The 18487-nt window shown below is 43.4% G+C and overlaps 1 protein-coding gene across 1 annotated transcript in view; it reads right to left on the bottom strand.

The window, feature by feature from the left end:
- The window catches only part of Sh3rf1 (SH3 domain containing ring finger 1), a 167266-nt gene that overhangs the window by 38201 nt on the left and 110578 nt on the right, over window positions 1–18487 (bottom strand). Inside the window, exon 5 of the mRNA XM_021218967.2 lies at window positions 1935–2261. Within this exon, the coding sequence (XP_021074626.1) occupies window positions 1935–2261 (327 nt within the window). The remainder of the gene's footprint in view (window positions 1–1934; window positions 2262–18487) is intronic.

Raw genomic sequence — 18487 nt, 5'->3', positions numbered from 1 at the left:
CTTTCTCCACTTCCGGAGAAAAAGCACAGTCCGTGATTTTAAATCCCTTCCCGTTCAGCGCCGTCAGCGTGCCTCACATGAACCTGCTTCTATGTCGAGAAAACCCCACGTTGCTCGTGTTACGTCACACACACACAAAACAAACTCATTCTGAGTGATTCACTGTGTGTTTGGGAGTCTTTACCAACCCCTTCTCCGGATCCTTACTCAGAATTCCACAGAGTCTCACCAGATCTTTCTCACTTGGTACCCTGAACCCTGATCTGCAGCCAGAGCTTCATGCTCTGATCCGAAACCCAAGTCTGTTTTCATGAGATCGCTGGTTATACCAAAGGTAAGGGCATTTCCCTCCCCACCTGCTTCTCTAGCAAATCATCCATTGAACGTGCCTTTGAGTGCTTGCTTATGTACGCCACTGGAAATGTTATCAGGGACCAAATTGAAGACTCCCGCCACCCTCCTCACATTAATGTCACATATGTGTGTATGTTCCAGTTTTCTTCACGAAAATCAAAAGTTCTATAATATCTTATCACTAAATAAATAAGTAAATAAATAAATAAATAAAGCCCATACCCTCATTCAGAGTAAGCACATTTAATTCCTGACTTGCTGTGTCAATCCAGAGATATTGAAGGAAATAAATAACAAAAAATGACTTTTAATAAAATTAGCCAGGAATGGCCAATTCTTAGTCTGCAATGTCATAGAGAAACTTATTAAACTATATAATCTTCTTGAGAACCAGGATTATGTAATTTTTTACTTTTTTTTCTTTTTCTTTAATAGGAATTTCATTTTTATATTTTAAGGAAAAACAACCCAAAGCTACATTGTGGGAAAAAAATCTGCATGAGATAAAATGCTACATAAGCCTACAGAGCACTTCTTCCTGCTGTGTCAGGCTGCTGCGGACAGTGTTCTCTGACCTCCAGGTTGAGCCAAGTGCAGCGGCTCTCTAAGTGGATAATGACGGAGTCCTTCCCTCTGGGAATGGGCCACAATTAGATCCACTCTGTAGACCAGAATAAGGCTGTCATAAGGAACGCCTGTATTCTATATATCTCATTACACACTGTGCCCAAGGGTCTAATAATACAACATCCAACAATCAATTGCCAAACGAGTGAGTGAATGCTTGCAGTCGGCTCCTGCATTTTTAACACACAAACAACACGTGGCCGTGTTTTAAGATAATCAAAGTCTTGATGAATTATTATGCAAGGTCAATTTCTAAGTTGAACGTTTCTATCCTTTCTCTTCTTGTTTTATTATTTGGATGGGAAACCTAAGTACCAAGGTGTGAGAAGCTCAGCTCTAAATGTCCTGAGCATCAAATTGAGAACTGTGGGTGTGAACTGAGATAAAAGTTTGTAGCTCTGGGAAGTTTTGTAAACCCGAGGGAAAGTGAAATTGATAAGCAATACTTTATACACTTTGTAGGCTCTAATACTGCTTCTGAGCTTTTACACTGGGATCAATTTAAGCTAGTATTTCCTACATACAGGGTTCTGCTTTGAATGTGAAATGTCCCCACAGGCTCCTGTGTTTGAACCCCTGGTTCCCAGTTGGAAGTGTTGCGTGGGAAAGCTATGACATCTTTAAGGGACTGGTGCTGAAGGGGATGGATTCCTGGGAGAGTGGGCCATGAGGCTTGGTAGCAGGACCCCACCTCTTCTTCACTCTAAGGTTCCTCAACATGGATGCAATAAGCCTTCTCAGCCTTCTGCTCTTGAAACCATTCCCGCCTGTTGTCATGTCTTCCCACCGTGACGGGCCACATCTCTCCATTTTGGCGGGAATCTTCACGCCAAAATAAACCCTTTCTCTTCTCTAGTCACTTTTGCGAGGTATTTATCACAGCAGTGAGAATGTAACTAAGGCAAACAGAAAGGAGGCAGCAAGGATTTTACCGCTGGCGAGCCCACGCGTACCTGAGACGGGGCGCTGCAGGAGAGCCCGGACAGTTCGCTGATGCGGGCTGCGGCTGTGGGGTTGCTGGAACTGATGAGCACAGGAGGGCTGATCTCCATGGAGTGGCGGTTCTGGGAAGCCTGGGAAGACTTGTTGGCCATGGTGAGGGAGGTGAAGGAGTGTCGCTTCCTGGTGTTCTTCTTGGTGTCGGGGTGCTTTGAGGCAGAGCTGCTCTGCGCCGCCGCCGCCGCCGCCGTCGTAGTCGTTGCTGAGGGGCATTCTGCGGTGTCCACTCCTGGCACGGGAGGCTTATCCCACTCTATCAGCTGCTTGGCAGCGGAGTTAAACTGCAAAAACAACCAGCAGGGCAACACAAGGTTAGACTATTCTCAGGGATTCAGTGAGGGTCCTTTCCTCCAAGTGTTTTAATCTATAATGCAAAGTCACCACATTAGTATTTGCATATGCACGTTATGGTTTCTTCCCCGGCTTTCTCATTGTATCTACAGCACAGGTAGATATCAACTGAAGAACAAATAGTTCTAAAGTAGGACTGAAAAGGTAAAAGCATATTTCTAAGAATTGGGGTGTGTGTGTGTGTGGGGGGGGGGGTAATAATTTTGGCACTTGCTAGTACTAAAAAGATTTCAGCTTACTGATGAAGTTGAGGGAGGAGCAATGAAAAGGGTCTAAGTATTCATCCGCGTGAACGCTGGTCCCCAATAATGAATGGCTCTGAGCTGCACAACTGATGAGTTTTACAAGCAAAGAAGGAAATAAAGAAGGAAACCGCACAATATGGATGTGTGTGCGCCCTCCCTCCCCCAAAAGGTTTCTCTCTGATAGTTTGAGGGTATCTCACAAAAGTTGAAATCCTCGTCGTTTTCTTGTTGCTGCTGTTATTTTTTACTTCCTCAGACGTTCTGTCTGTTATCAACACATGTGCTCAAAATCACAGCCAGGGAAGAGCTGAAATTCCAGTCCAGCTGGCGTGCTGGCTCTCGGTCTATCTGAAGTCCCCGAGTAAGGTGAGCGAGCGTACAAGGGGACAGAATATGTGTGCTGGACTGATAAGATCAGCAGGAACGGGGAGAACATTAGCCTTTTGTTTTCCCTGAGGTAAAACGAAACATTTCCGGAAAGGCCTGGATGATAAAAGGCTACATATCTTAGAAACTCACAGTGCACAGAAATACTGAGATGAAATACAGGAAATTTAAAACGAACCCTGTACTTCTGAGAGGTGCTACCAAGGACAAAGGAGGTCTCCCTGCCATTACACTCAGCCCTGAACATGTTGCTCCATGGGAAGCAACATCAGCTAAGGTACATTTTCTATCTATCCCAACTGTTCATACCACGCCTTCTCACCCTGTTGATGAGATCCCCTACTAGGAGAGAGGCTATCCCGCTGGCCAGTATTTAAAGGGGAGAGAGAACCTGCTTCCCACAGCTACAAAGCAGGGTCAACCAGGGCCTGGCAGCGCAGAGCATCTACAGATGACTGTAAATCGACTGGCAATTTGTCCCTGTGGCTCTCTGGGGATGCAAGGTCAGGTGGTCTGTCTGACATAATTAGTAGGGCAATCCTTTTTCAAACATAAGCATCTCTTCTTTAGCCTTTGAAAAGGAGTGTTCATGGGATAATGTTTCCAGCAGAGGCAGCCATACCTTACCATCAAGGTAGATGAATGACAGGAAGAGGGGATGATAAAGATTGGAAGAGGATGTACTTAAAGGGACAGGGACATTATAAAAGGGAGACCCACTTGGAACATTATAATGGCATTTGGTCAGGAAATCCTACTTTGGTCTAGACATCTTCCTCTTCAGGGTAGGGGCACAAGAGAATCAAATGCTCCAAAGAAGCAATGTGATGTTGGTTATTCTGATGGAAAGCACGGCTCTGAGGTCTCCAGTGAACTTCCATGAGCCTGGTGGGGGAGTCTCCTTTCCTCCACAGTCACGCAGACCAAAGAGTTATTTCTCTTACCACTTCAAGCTCAGAGCTCACATGAAGATGAGGCGAGGTGAGGCACGGCAGTGCCCCCAGCAAGGCAGGAGCAATGGCGTCAGAAGATGCTTCTTCTGTGGTCATGTCACTAATGACCTCCACACCCCTATACCACAAATCCTCCAAGCAGGAACCTAAACAGAACAATAGTCCGAAAACTCAGTTCTGTGTGCCTGCTTTGTTGAGTAAGAAATGGGATAAACTAGAGGTTTCTCACAGGAGCCAAAAAAATTAATGCAGGAGACAAATGCACCTAACTGATACTACATTTAAATGAATTCTGGGGCCAAACCCTAGGCTCTATTAGCTGTACCTGTTCTTTTTAAAATACACTAATTTAACCGGGCGTGGTGGCACACGCCTTTAATCCCAGCACTCAGGAGGCAGAGGCAGGTGGATTTCTGAGTTCGAGGCCAGCCTGGTCTACAGAGTGAGTTCCAGGATAGCCAGGGCTACACAGAGAAACCCTGTCTCAAAAAAACCAAAAAAAGAAAAAAAAAACCAAAAACAAAAAAAAAACCACTAATTTACACATTTTGTCTGTATATGTGGGTGGCTATATATGTGTATGGGTACACAGATGTTAGGGTACATTTGTGGAGGTCAGAGAACAATTTGGAGGGGTTGGCTCTAACCTTCAAACTTGTGGGTCCTGCGACCAGACACAGGTCATCAAGCTTGGTGGCAAAAATCTCTATCTGCTCAGACATCTCGCTTGACCACCTATGTTTTGAAATATTGTGAAATAACCCCATAATCTCGTCAAGTGTACCTAGCCAAGTGTTGGTTATAATCGTGTTAACATGGCTGGTTTCCATCTGCTGTGCTCTGATATGTTTTGCTGGTTTGTGGTGAATATAAAACCGAGTACCTCTTATATCTTTTTCCATATCCACCCAGGAAATAAATACAACTTGAGAGCACTCTATGGAGAGTAAACTGCTCCATGCTGGAGATTTACTAATGGAGAGAAACAGTCAGAAGGAGCTTATAAACTGACTTAAACACAATGGATATGCACTCTATAATTTCAACTTTTGACATTCATCCACATTACTCAATGAAGCAAACACTCTTTCCTGCTAATTGTGATAAAAGACTGTTTAATTCTAGACGTCTTTGTCAACTCCCCTCCCTCCCATCTTCCAACAGATTTTTGCCTGTGAAGCACAGACTGCCAGGAGTGATCGACATATTGTTTGGTGGGCACAAACCCGCACATACAATAATACAGTGGTTTGCATAAATAAGCAGGAACATGCAGGTCCAGTAGGGTGTGGTTGAGATAATAAACGGACCGCAACTCTAGGGCTAGCACAGCTATTGGCCAACTCTATGGCCACTGTGTAGCCTACTGATCAAACTCCTCACACCCAGGGAAGAAATTACAAGGAGGCCAACCACTTCAGTGCTCCTTTAGCTCTCTAACTTTACAGGAACACGGCTCAATTCCTACTTCATTTCTTGGCCTCTAAACAGCCTAGTGTATTTCCCTGCATTTTGACACGTGACGGTAATGTTTGCTAGCAAGATGCTGTCATCCTTTAAAATTACTTTAGTTTTTTTTTTTTTTTTTTCCAGAACAGCAGAGGTTGGTATTAATAGCATCTTCCCCACTCCCTTTCCCCCCTAAATTCCGGAGAAAATCATAAACTGGAGAGCTAGAGAGTGGAGCACGTAAACCTGGAAGAAACCTGCTGTGAGTATTTCTCAACCTTCATAACTACAGGGAGCCAAGGATCTGACAGCTCTTAATGGAATTTTGATAAAATTTAAGAATGTCTGCTTGAGCTCAGTGGGCGGGGGCTTCCTCTGACATTTACCTCGACGTGACCTTTAAAGTTAAAAGTGCACCCGTGACCTGCAAAACAACCCCAAGCCCTACAAGCCCTTCCATCTGGCTTGTGATAAGGACCTCACATAACGCTTAAGTTGCACACACAGTACAGCTCAGCGTTCTAGAGCTAAACGGAAAGCGGCGAAGAGATTTCCTGATCTTAACCTTCTCGTGACCTTTTACATTTTTTTCTTATGATTTTACTAATTTGTGTGGTGCCAGGGATTGAGTGCAGGGTCTTTATATGTGCTGGGTGAGTTCTTTGCTATGGAGCTGTCTCTCTAGCCTTCTGATTTATGTTTTTGAGGAAGATCCTCAAGCAACTCAGAGAGAAATATTGATTAAAAAATAACGTTAATTAAGATAAAACACCCACCCTGACCCCCGCAAAGGGAAATAGTTTTGATAGTCACTACTTCATAAGAACTTTTATACAAGAGTAAGTCTCCAGCTTTTGGATATTACACACCGCCGACAGATGGTATGAGAAAAAACTATTATAATTTATAATCCACTAGAGTAGAGTATTACTGAACCTTTTGTCTTCCCAAAGGCAGATAAAACTTTTAAAATATATCATAAAAGTAATTAACCAGCCAGTCCTGGTGGCTCACATCTGTGATCCTGGCACTAGGGTGGGGGGTGGGCACTCGGGAAGGAAAAATGTCACAAGTTCAAGGCCAGCCCAGTTTACATAGTGATTTCCAAGCTAGGCTGCACTACAGACTGAGTTCCATCTCAGAAGAGCAAGAAGGTAGTTAGTTACCTTTAAAAATGAAGCACATGGCATAGGATATTGTGGGATAAAACATCAAAGATCTATGTCTGTGTCTCTTCCCAATACATGTATGTTTAACAGTTTACAGCATCACTATCTATAACACTGCCACATATGTGTCTGCTTCACTAATCTCAGGACCAGGGATGAGTCTAGGCAAAGCACACTGTTACTTAACAGCCCATGAGCATCTTCCCATGGCCACAGGAAGAAGCATGCTTTCCACAATAGAGAGGAGACACCATCATTTCCTATACTGTTGACATGCTTGTAGCAGGATATCTACAGGGCAAATTCCTAAAACTCAAACTTTTATATTACTGTGTACATCCAAAGCCTTTTGAAAAAAAAAAAATAGGTGTATCACACCCCAAAGAAATCTCAATTTCTACCACTTTGTTTCATGAATATTATCCTCACTAATCATTATTCAAGTCTCTAGTAGATGGGGAAGATATTTCATATTATTTAATTTGTATTTCTCTTAATGAGATTAAACAGATCTTTTCTTTTTACAATGTTTTCTATTTCTATACTTTATCCATAGTTCTATTAGGTTTTTGATATTCTGTTTTTTTTACAAATTTGCATTATAGTACTGTTATATTAATAAAGTACTCTTTACTTAATATGTGTGAATGGATACATGCATTTGTGTGCATGTCTAAATTGAAATATTGGTCCGTATTAATATTTTATAAGTAAGGTTTTATTTTATACTCCAAATATACCGACATTTTCTATTATAGAAATTCTACTAAATATGTTCTCGAGCTCTCTTATTACAGTTGGGTGTGGTTATTCAGGCTTATAATCCCAGCACTTGGAAGCTGAAACAGGAGGCACGAAAGTTAAAGGCTAGAGGAGTTAGTTATTCAATGAGTTCCTGGCCAAATATGGCTATTTACTGTACATAATGAGACTGTCCCCCCCAAAATTATCTTGAAGTTAATTTTTCAGGGAGCTTTACTTTTTCTGAGTATTTTAATCCTACCCCTCGCTCTTTCTCCATCTCTGTCACTGAGCCATCCAGCCACATGGGCTACTGGGAAGAGTGTGGTGGGAACAGGAACAGGTTTATTTCACACAGCTCAGTGGTCGTCACTGCTAAAAGAACCACCTACCCTTCCCTCTCCACTGTGAAACACAACCTTTATAAATCCACGTTGTCAACGCAGTCTTTCAGCATCCCAGCCTCCAAACGTCTACTGTTCCTTCCCCAGACAGAGCCAGCATTCACTCTGGAGAAAGCAAGACAGAAACTCAAGCCCACTTGCACCTCCTTAGAAGAAATGACAGCATGGCCTCACACCACTGTCCTCTGGAAACGCTTCTTCAATAACGGCGTGATGAGTTCAGATCCCCTGTTAGGCTTTTACCTTACTCCCCTTGGTTTGGATAACAAGTTTTTGGGTTTTGCTTGACCAGACATGAAAGTCAAACTCAACCTTCATTTACAATACAAGACTCGCACACGAGAGACTAATTAACTGGGAGTTCTATAAAATCGGTAAGAGAGCTTCCGCTAAGCTAAGACTCTACAAACGATTGTGATGAATTTAAAAAAAAAAAAAGTCTCTTAGAATTATCAAGAGAAGCGAAGTCTGCCTCTGGGCCAGCACTGGGCAACTTAAATGTAAGATAAATCTTATAGATAATTTAAATTTCCCAAATAGCTAAATTTAGAAGAATAAAAAGAAAAAACCTATTATATACAAAATATTATCACTTCAACATATAACTAATCCAAACCAAGACACAAGTGCAAGACCTTGCTTTCAATCCTAAAATGGTACCAGGTCTTTGAAACTGAGGTTGGCCAATTATTCACATATCATGTCTGTGTGGCCTGGCCACACTTGAGCCACACATGTTTAAAAACCTAAAACAAATTTAAGTCTAGGGAAGCTAAAGGAGGTAGTGTCCGAGGAGAGCCACAGGAAGAGCCTTGAACTTGAACTCAAACAGGTTAGCCTAGGGTCAGGTCTCCATGCTCACTGGCTGAGTCACTGCTTGTCTTGACATCGGTCTTCTGAGCTGTACAAAGAAAGATGGCGTCACTCCTGTGTGCCTCGCACAGAAATGCAGCCGGTAAGAGCCAGCCCAAATAGGTATTATTGTCATGACTCAGAACCCAAGCTTACCATTGGCCTACTCTGTCGCCTCAGGCAAGTCACCTTTTCCCTACGTGCCTCCAATTTCTCTTATGTAATATGACGTTGGATTTAATGAACTATAAAGTTTTACTCTTATGTAAACCTTTCCTCACCCCAAACACAAACTTCTCCTCAGAATACTCAACAGGCAGACATCTCAGTCAGGTCTAGAGGCCATAGGCCATGAGTGACTAGACTCAGAACAAATTGAGATTGAATTCATTCTGTGGGTTTGGTTTTTTTTTTTTTTTAAATTCTTTGTCTTTTTGCGACTATTCCAAGCGAGGCACTGCCCTGGATTGGAAAGAGTGGCGCACCCCTCTGACTCATGAGAAGAAAGGACTTGGGAAGTGGAACAGGTTCCTAACAGTAAGGATAGGAGATGCACACTGGCAAGTCTGCAGAGCACAGGCAAGTGAGTCAATAAAGACCAGACAGACTGACTCTGGGTGACGGACACATTTGGTGACCCAGGGAGAGCGCTGAAGCCTTTCTAGAGCAACCACTTAGCATTGTCAGCTGGGCTCTCTGTTTGGAGAAAGAAAGCTAGAGAATAAGCTTTAAGAAAGTCTCCTGATCCTATACTTGACCAAGCAATTATACCAAAAGCATTTGCGGGTCAAGCGTGGGCATCATCTTGGGGTTAGACTTGGGTGGTCTCTGAGTCAGGGAGGGGGAAGGAGAAAATAGTAGTTATGGGAGGAAAACTACAAAGCATCACGGGCTAACGAAAGACCTTGCTGTGTGTCCCCAACCCACCGTCAACCCAGCTCTCCGGAAATGAAAAGGGAACCGATAACGGGGGAGATTAGGAATAGTGGTAGATGTGACTCAGGGGATGGAAGGAGAGCTAAGAAAGGAGAGCTAGTGACAACCAAGATGGTGATTTCAGACCTGGAGGAGGCAAGAACTAATGACAGAGACAATCAGGCAAAGACAGAGAGAGGGGAAAGTGGCCCTTTTGAGCATTATGGGGGAGTGGGGGTGGGAAGATGTTAGAGCCACAAGCTGAGGTGAATATCATCACGTCATCGATTTTTCAGGAGATCCAAAGGCAGATCACGTTCCCACACTAAGGAAGAACAAACCAAGGGAAAGGAAAGAAGTGGCATGCCTGTCAGAAAAGAGAAATGGTGTGATCAGATTCCTAGAGGATGAAAGGCCTGGGGAAGACAGCGAGTTTACAGCCAGAGAAGCTGCTCACAGCCAAAGCACAGAAGAGCTGACAAGACAGACGCAAGCACAGCCCAGGACTAGGAGATGCTGGTACCCACTAGTTCTGAAGCAACACACCCACAGCTCATCACAGTGCCGGAAGGAGAGACCAGCGCGCAACTTCACAGCTGAGATCGGTTGATGCCCGTGCTCTCTGGGAACCAGCAATACATGCTGCCTGTGTGTGTTTCTACTGTACATACATACACACATCATAAATCAGAAACACCCATTAACCAGGAGGATGCATTCCAACAACACATTTTATTCTTCAGAATCTCATTACCAGACACAGGAACGCAACAGTGGAAATACCTAGATCCCAAGAGGTATAGAAAGAACATGGAATTGTCATTAAAGTCCAAGTTAAAATTTAGTCAATGAGAAATGACTCGCAGACAGAGATTCCTCAGCGATGTGTACTCAGTTAATCAGCGAGCAAGCGAGCATTCACATGCCCTAGATCCCTACAGAGTGAGGATGTGGAGATGCACAGGGGTGGAGGAGGAGGGGTGGGGTACAAGGCATAGCCCAGGGCAGTGAGCACCCTAACAGCGCATTGGTCTACAGCGTCACAGATCACATGCACGGTATGTGTGTACAGCCCTGGTTGTGCTGTATGGGAGATTTTCATGTAAAAAGTAACATTGTTTTATACCACTCAGGAAAGACTTTTCTGGAGCATTCCACTGCATTACACAGAAGGTTCTTCTCCAAATTATTTTCCTATCAGAATGGTTCTGTTCAAGCCATCCGTTGACGACACAGGCACACAAATGCCCAGAACGTTATAAAGAATCCATGTAGGTCTTCTCCATACGAGATCAAACTGGGTCTACTTTGCTTTGGAAAGCCTTAGTTGCTAGCAATATTTACAATGTGGATGACAAAACAACAAATCTATTTTAACAATAAAGTTTAACATAGTTCCAAATATTGTGGCTCTGTGTCATTTCTCTGTAACAAAGGCAGCCTCAGACTTTTGACGTTGAGCCATCAGTCATTCTGAGAGCAAACATTCGAGAATGCCTTCGTAGTCTTATGAAAAAATAAACATCTCTATATTCCTGAGCGAGGCTGGATCTGAGTCCCATCTGAAGGCTCGTATTCACGGGTCCCCAGAAGCCAGTGAGGCAAGAGCCTGGGGCAGACTACAGGCGAGTCACTTAGCAATGACTGGCCATTTCCTTTAAGCAAGACCCTTGTCTGAAAGTGGTAAAAATAAATAAGTTAGAGTTTACCTATTCCTTCTTGTGTAGTTTTTTTCTAAAAAAAAAAAAAAAAAAAAAAATTGGCCCTACCATCATATGGAGAGGGATAAAGCAATGTAATGTTGTTAGAACAAAATGAAGAAGAAAGGGCTATTCATCTAGTTTTCTATGTGATGCACCAAGGCTTATTCATTTCCTCCTCATGCTTCCGAGATTATATTACAGGAGTAAAATGGTTAAAATTGTCTGTATATGACTGCATTCTCAAGGGAGTCAGAAAAAGAATGAATCACCCACACACATTACCATGCCATGCCTACCAGGGATGGTACAAGCTTAGCATTACAGAAGTAGCATGTAGACAGGGACGTTTCGATTGGATTTCATAGAATGTCTTTTGTTGTATGGAAGCATTAGAAAAAAAAAATGCCTTCCTGAGAACTGACTGGATCTACTCAGATCTTAGAAGAGTGATTTTTCTATAGGTACATGAACAAAGAAACGTCACAGACGTGCAAGCCACCAATTCCAAAGTGGGTCTCTAGAACAAGCAGCAAAATTTAACTTGTAGCCTTGACCCTGTAGGGGAATGGCTAGGGTAAAGAACCCGGGAATCCTTTGGGGAATCACAATGAATATTAGACACAACATTTAGTCATTTTCTCTAGGCTCTGGTTAAGGCTGGCCAAGAGATCTGCATTTGTATGCCCTATAAAACTGCTCAGGGTATCACTGACTATCCATCCATTCACACAGTAAAGACTCAATCCACATTAACTCATCTCTGAACTCTCCACTCCCTCAATGCTCTCCTGATGGGAAACTCTTAAGTTAGAAGAGGATGCTGAAACACAAATGGAGCATGAACTGCCCTGAAGAAGCTTGTCACCAACCCTCAGCAAGTCCTTTTCAGATAGAGATCTCTGGCAACCTTGTCTGAGGAAGGATTGGTGGAGCTCACAGGACGCTGCTCTTGTCTCTACTCCAGGAACCAGTGCTCATTTTCCTATCCTCACTGGGACAGAAACAGAGGCAACGGCCAGGTATGTGAGGCTGGAACCGTAACACCGCCGTGAATGTGGTCCACAGTGCCTACTGGAGACAATCTTCCCAGAATCAGACCTAAGGTACTGAGTCTGCCAGTTGGAATTGAGGAAGAAAAGCGGTGCAAAGAACATAGTAATTCTCCCTTGCCGATTTCTCAAAAATATTTCTAAATTTCACTTATAAAAACAAGCTGACTTCTGAATTGCAAAAGAAACTTGGATGCTAATCAATACAGTAGTTCTCCTTTCAAACTTTCTAACAATCTCCCCAATTTTCTTCATAAACATTGATGATGCTTTTTAATTTCAAAGGGGAAGAAAAACATCAAAAATATGAGTGATAGAAAAATCTTTTTATGTACCTCTACCAAGTCTTTGATTTTTAGATTAAAGACTATTACTGTACCCTTCTGCTGTTGTTATTCTTCAGAGAAAGGCTTAAACAAAATAAATCCTAATAAAGTCAACAATGCCATCCTTAGCTCTGTTGCAATCACCTTAGCAATGTCCAACCCTGTACTTAAATCTCCATCTCTTACCCTTTGAAATAGGAACAATACCCCGGACTCTACAGAACCAAAGAAGGTCCCCTTTGGGGGCTATCTCCCCTCTAGTCAGTACACTTAATTTCTCATGGTTACATCCAATAGCACAGTGTATGCCACAACCAGTGTATGCTCATCCCTTTCCACTAAAGTGTCACAACCTTTGACCAACACTTCACAAGCCCTGCCCGCTACCAGGAAATTTTTCCTGTATTACAATGGAAGCTCCAGATTTAATCTAGGCATCGCATTACCCTGGGAAAATTCTAAAGTAGTAATGTTCTCAGGCCAGTTTTATTTTGTATCTTATTTATTAATTTCTGGGTTTTGTTACATTGTTTTAATTTTAATATTTGAGACAGGGGTTTTGCTAGGCGCCCAACCTGGCCTGAAACACTTGACCTTCCTGTGTAGACTCCTGAGTATTGTGGTTAGAAGCTTATGTCACCATACCTAGCAAGGGAGGGTTGGATATGGTGGCACATATTTATGAACCTAGGACTGAGGCAGGAGGATCACTGCAAGCTTGAGTGGGCTGGGCTAGAAAACAAATGATCATCCTTGGGTCACACACATCTCCCCCATGGCTCCTAGGCATGTAACATCCTGATGTGATAACAAGAGAAACCTGTAATAAATATATGCCAGGCACTGTAAGATGAGAATAACAGCTGAGAAGTTAAAAATGCACAAAATCTACAAACCAGTTTTGTTTGGGCTTAGGAAATTTTGTTCTACAGTTTCTTAGATTGTCCATTTATTCACTAAAGTGGATTTACTGAGGGTTTGCTGTGGGTACCACTTATTGAGAGTTGCCCTGGGAGACTACAAAGAATGATAAAGACAAAGGGCTCAACCCCCATTCTGATGGGAGAAGGGAGTCTGAGAACCGGTGGTTGTGGTGGTTTGAATATATTTGGCCCAGGGAGTGGCACTATTTGGAGGTGTGACCTTGTTGGAGCAGGTGTGCCACTGTGGGGGTGGGCTTTGAGAACTTCCTCCTAGCGGCCTGAAGAAGCCAGTCTTCTCCTAGCAGCCTTCAGAGGAAGATGCGGAACTCTCAACTCTTCCTGCAGCTGGATACTGCCATCTCCTGCATGATAATGGACTGAACTTCTGAACCTGTAAGCCTGCTCCAATTAAGTGTGGTCCTTATAAGAGTTGCCTTGGTCGTTGGTGTCTGTTCACAACAGTAAAACCCCTAAGACAGTTGCCAATCTCTGTAGCAGATAACTTGATAGAAGGATGACAGGCAGCAAAGTGTAGTGAAGGAATAATAGTGACCGTGGTGATTGTGAGCACAGGCATCACCAATGGGCCACACTCCACTCTTAAGGGCCTATGGGTTCAACAGTGAGAAGAGCAGGCAGTCACACAGAATTGCAGGTTGGGACACCAGTTCCATCCTGGCCACCAGAGATTCCCAGTTTCCCCCTCTACCACGTCATATTTATTGAGATAAAGCAAGTAGGGAGGAGGAGGGAGTGTCTTAGGTATGACAGAAGACTGTCATCTGGAAATGTCGATAGAATGAGCTGGATGTAGCCTTCATTGTGGCAGGGATGGAAACATAGAAACACTTGTCTGTCAATCCACTCCTACCCTACTGTGCATAACTGACACATAAGGAATGTGCATCTTCAAATTACCTATGACAAAACCACCAAGTAACTAAACAACTTTTTATTTGTTTAAAAACTTGGGTGAAGTGATATTGCAAATGACTAGGCACTGACTTAAAAAAGGAACTGAGTTAAAACGTATGGTCCAAAGTTGACCTAAAACTAGCCAGCATACCTTGTTTGAATTATGTAGCTAGTCCCACCATATCTGCTTTGAAGACTCAAACTTTTGAAAGTCATCCTTGAAGGTTACAAACAACTTCTACAAAATACTGTTATTGCTAACTTTTTAACTTTTCTGATTAATACTGACTATTTATAATGGCACATTGAATGGCAGCTCCTTTCACGGAGTTTTCACATAACTTTGCCAAGATCCACCAGAAGGATCGATATCTGTGGTAATCACATGAAATGTATTTCTTAAACACTATGGCTTACAGTAGAAACAATCCTTTGCTCCTGCGGCTACTGCAGGGGATGGGGCTAGTGCTAAGATCCTGTTCCCCAGTTGGTTCTTGATCCATCAATAAAAATATTCACAGCCAATGACCTGGGTGGAACAGGCGAGAGTTCTGGGTCCCTGCAAGCAAGCTAACAGATACAAGAGAGAGAGAAAAGGAGTTTTCACTTTGCTTCAGAGGGGGAAAAAAAAGCCAACCAGCCATGTGAGATCTTGGGCGGAGCACGTAGGCTGCTTCTCCAAGAGGGAGGTTGGAGTTTGAGCTGGGACTGAAGGTGGCAGAGCAACTGAAGCTAGGGCAGGTTGAGAGGTGATGAGATAAGCATACTGGGAGGGGGGGGGGGATGCTAGTCAAGGGAGATTAGTAGTGCCTAGCAATTAAGCCAATAAAGCAGGTTGAAATTGAACAACGTGTATCTATGTCTGTGTTTTTCATCCGCAGATCCAATATTCTCTAGGCAGAGGCTGGTAGCATGGCCCATTCCCAGAGCATTAAGGGGGTGGGGGTAGCAAAACCTACACATTACAGCTTACAGAAGAGATACTGTGTTAATGGCATGAGAACATTGGTCTTATTTATACATCCCTATTAGAGTTATTGGCTGACCAATAGCTTTGTCGGTGAGCAGTAATATTTGTAAGCAACTTTTTTTCTGAACAGTGTGTTTCAACAGTGCAATTAAAAATATTCAGCCGGGTGTGGTGGCGCACGCCTTTAATCCCAGCACTGGGGAGGCAGAGGCAGGCGGATTTCTGAGTTTGAGGCCAGCCTGGTCTACAAAGTGAGTTCCAGGACAGCCAGGGCTATACAGAGAAACCCTGTCTCAAAAAACTGAAAAAAAAAAAAATTCAACATTTCAATAAAAAAAAAAATTACTTAAGTTTCAACACTAGCCTACAACGCACAACAATGACTAAGAAATGCCCCAGATTCCATGATTAGCATCATCTTCAACCAAACTTTCTGGTTTTTGAGAATCATGCCATCCTTGTCCAAATGACTGTGAAAACCAAGTGAGTCAGCTGGGAACGAAAGGGTTTGCTAAAATTTTATCCAGTCTTCAGACAACTGGGCCGTTTGAACAAAGAGAAACCGGGTACTAAAGTCTCCTTCCTTCTGACTGCAATCAGTCCTAGATACACACCCTGCCGTGGTGTCTTCAAGAATTTCCTCGGCTTCCCTAAGAATTTCTTATCCTCAACTGCTTTCCAGATTGGTCCAGTCAAAAAGAGACTGTCCATATAGAACACAATGTACAGCCTTCAAGGTGTGCCCACCCAAGGGCTCTGGGGAGAGGCTGTCGGGAGAAATTGGTGCACCAGATCTGAGCAAAAGAATTCTTACCACAAGAACTCCACACAACTGACAGGGTCTTGCATATCCCAACCTGGCCTGGGATGTACATTTCTGGTCCTCCTGACTCCTCGTCCTGGGTCCTGCGATGACAAGGTGTGCACCACTGCAGGTATTTAAGTGCTGGGGCTCAAACCCAGGCACGTTAGACAAGCGCTCGATCTGCTGAATTACATGATCTTTGAAGAGTTTTGTATTTTAATACGAAGACATTTGCTTGACAATCTCATTGCTATTTTATCATTTTACTTCAACATAAGTAGGTGAGACAACTATCCCAAACAGTGGTGTTTCCTTTTTCTTCCTTCCCATTTTTTTCGTGTGTGTGTGTGTCTGTGTGTGTGTGTCTGTGTGTGTGTGGTATGTGGTGTGTATATGTGTGTGTGTTGGGGATCATCCTCAATTACTCTTCCACATGATTCACTGAAGCAGGCTGTCTTAATCACACCACGATCTCACTGATATGGTTAGCCTCACTAGCCAGTTTGCTCTGAGGATCTTCCATCTCCACCTGTACATTTTACTTGAGGTCTATGGATCTAAACTCCAGTTCTCATGTTTGCACATCGAGTGCTTTAACCACTGAGCTCTTCCCAGCCCCTCTGGGACCATTCCTTTTACAGCCTCACCCCCCTCCCCCCATTAGTCCTCTCCCTACTAACTCCAACAGTCAGCTCTTTTCACATGGGCATGGTCCCCTTGAATCTCACAGCTGACTTACCAATCCCACAATTCTAGAATCCAACCCTCAGGCCCATCCTGTGTTCCCTGAACCCATGCTAACTAGAGAAACTGGGTGGAGGTGGGGGGGGGTATTGGAATGGGATGGGGTTAGGGTCTATTAGAATGGGACAGAGTTGGTGTGTGTTTGCTTGTAGGACTGTACAAGGAAAGACATTTCTGAGACTCTAAACTCAGTTCTGAGGTTATCCTTGTGCATGGTGACAAAGGTCTTTTATTTAATCATTGCTATACTCTAGCAGACTAAGGGACATATGCTGGTGTATAAAATACAAGAAAAATATTCATCATGATGGTACAAACCTATAAACCCAGCACTTAGGATGCTGAAGCAGGCAGATGGTGAGCTCATGTCAGCCTACATAGGGACTTTCCAGGCCAGCTTAGGCTACATGGAGAGACCCTGGTCCCAACACCCAGTCCCTTTTTAAAAAATTCTACAAGTGTAATACAGCAGCGTTTAAATTGGGCATGCTCTAAGTTCTAAAACTGGCCAAATCTGAAAGGTTTACAGAGCAAGAGAAAGTGTTTTATTTGGGAAAGGGCTGGGTTTTTTGACTGTATACTTTGTTTGATCACATTTAACACTGTCCTGAGACAGCCAGGCTGCAGTTGGCTGAAATCTTCCCTCACTTAGGCCCAGAGGCTGAATAAACAGGTGTCACTAAGCCCCAGGTGCTCTGCTCCCCACCAGGCGGGTCAATTTGACAGCTTGACAGCAAAGTCTGCTCCCAGGCTCCGACAGACAGTTGATTTACTTCAAGTCCTCACTAGAAAAGTTCTGGTTCAAATAAGGAAAATATTCATGGCTGAGAGGGTGGGGGTGGGGTGGGGAAGCAAACACTTTCCCCTTGTGTACTTTAACAGCTTAAGTCAGAGTAAATAATCCTATGACTCAAATGACGGTAAGTGACTCTGGCCTTTCTGTGGGTGGATTTTTTTTAATACCTATTGAACAATTTGACACCTGCCCCATGTCACCATCAGCATCAACAACAACAAGATGACATAGCAGTACCTTTTCACGGATGCCAGACCAAGCTTCAGCATGCACCAGTGATAATACCACACATGTAAAGACAGGCTCTCTTTACTAAACCCTGCTTGCTCACACCCTTTAGCCTAACTATTCAAATACCTGGAGGTGCTGGTAGTTTTCCACAGCCCACACTTAGGATGTACACAATCATATACAGAAAGGGTTACTTGTTAAAGTTTTTTTTTCTTCTGTTGTCTTCTTCTAATGCTAGAGCAAACACCTTAATAAAAGGAACATCTGAAAGTGCAGATCACACTGAGAGAAGCAGTTAGCCTGGGTTCCTTTCCAATGGATACACAGTGACACTGGGTTCCTTTCCAATGAATACACAGTGACACTGGGTCCCTGCCCAATGGATACACAGTGACACTGGGTTCCTGCCCAGTGTATGCACAGTAACACTGGGTTCCTTTCCAATGGATACACAGTGACACTGGGTTCCTTTCCAATAGATACACAGTGACACTGGGTTCCTTTCCAATGGATACCCAGTGACACTGGGTTCCTTTCCAATGGATACCCAGTGACACTGGGTTCCTTTCCAATGGATAC

The sequence above is a fragment of the Mus pahari genome, chromosome 19, assembly GCF_900095145.1.
Source record: "Mus pahari chromosome 19, PAHARI_EIJ_v1.1, whole genome shotgun sequence".
Taxonomy (NCBI): Eukaryota; Metazoa; Chordata; class Mammalia; order Rodentia; family Muridae; genus Mus; species Mus pahari.
This window is presented reverse-complemented; position numbering and strand designations above follow the sequence as displayed.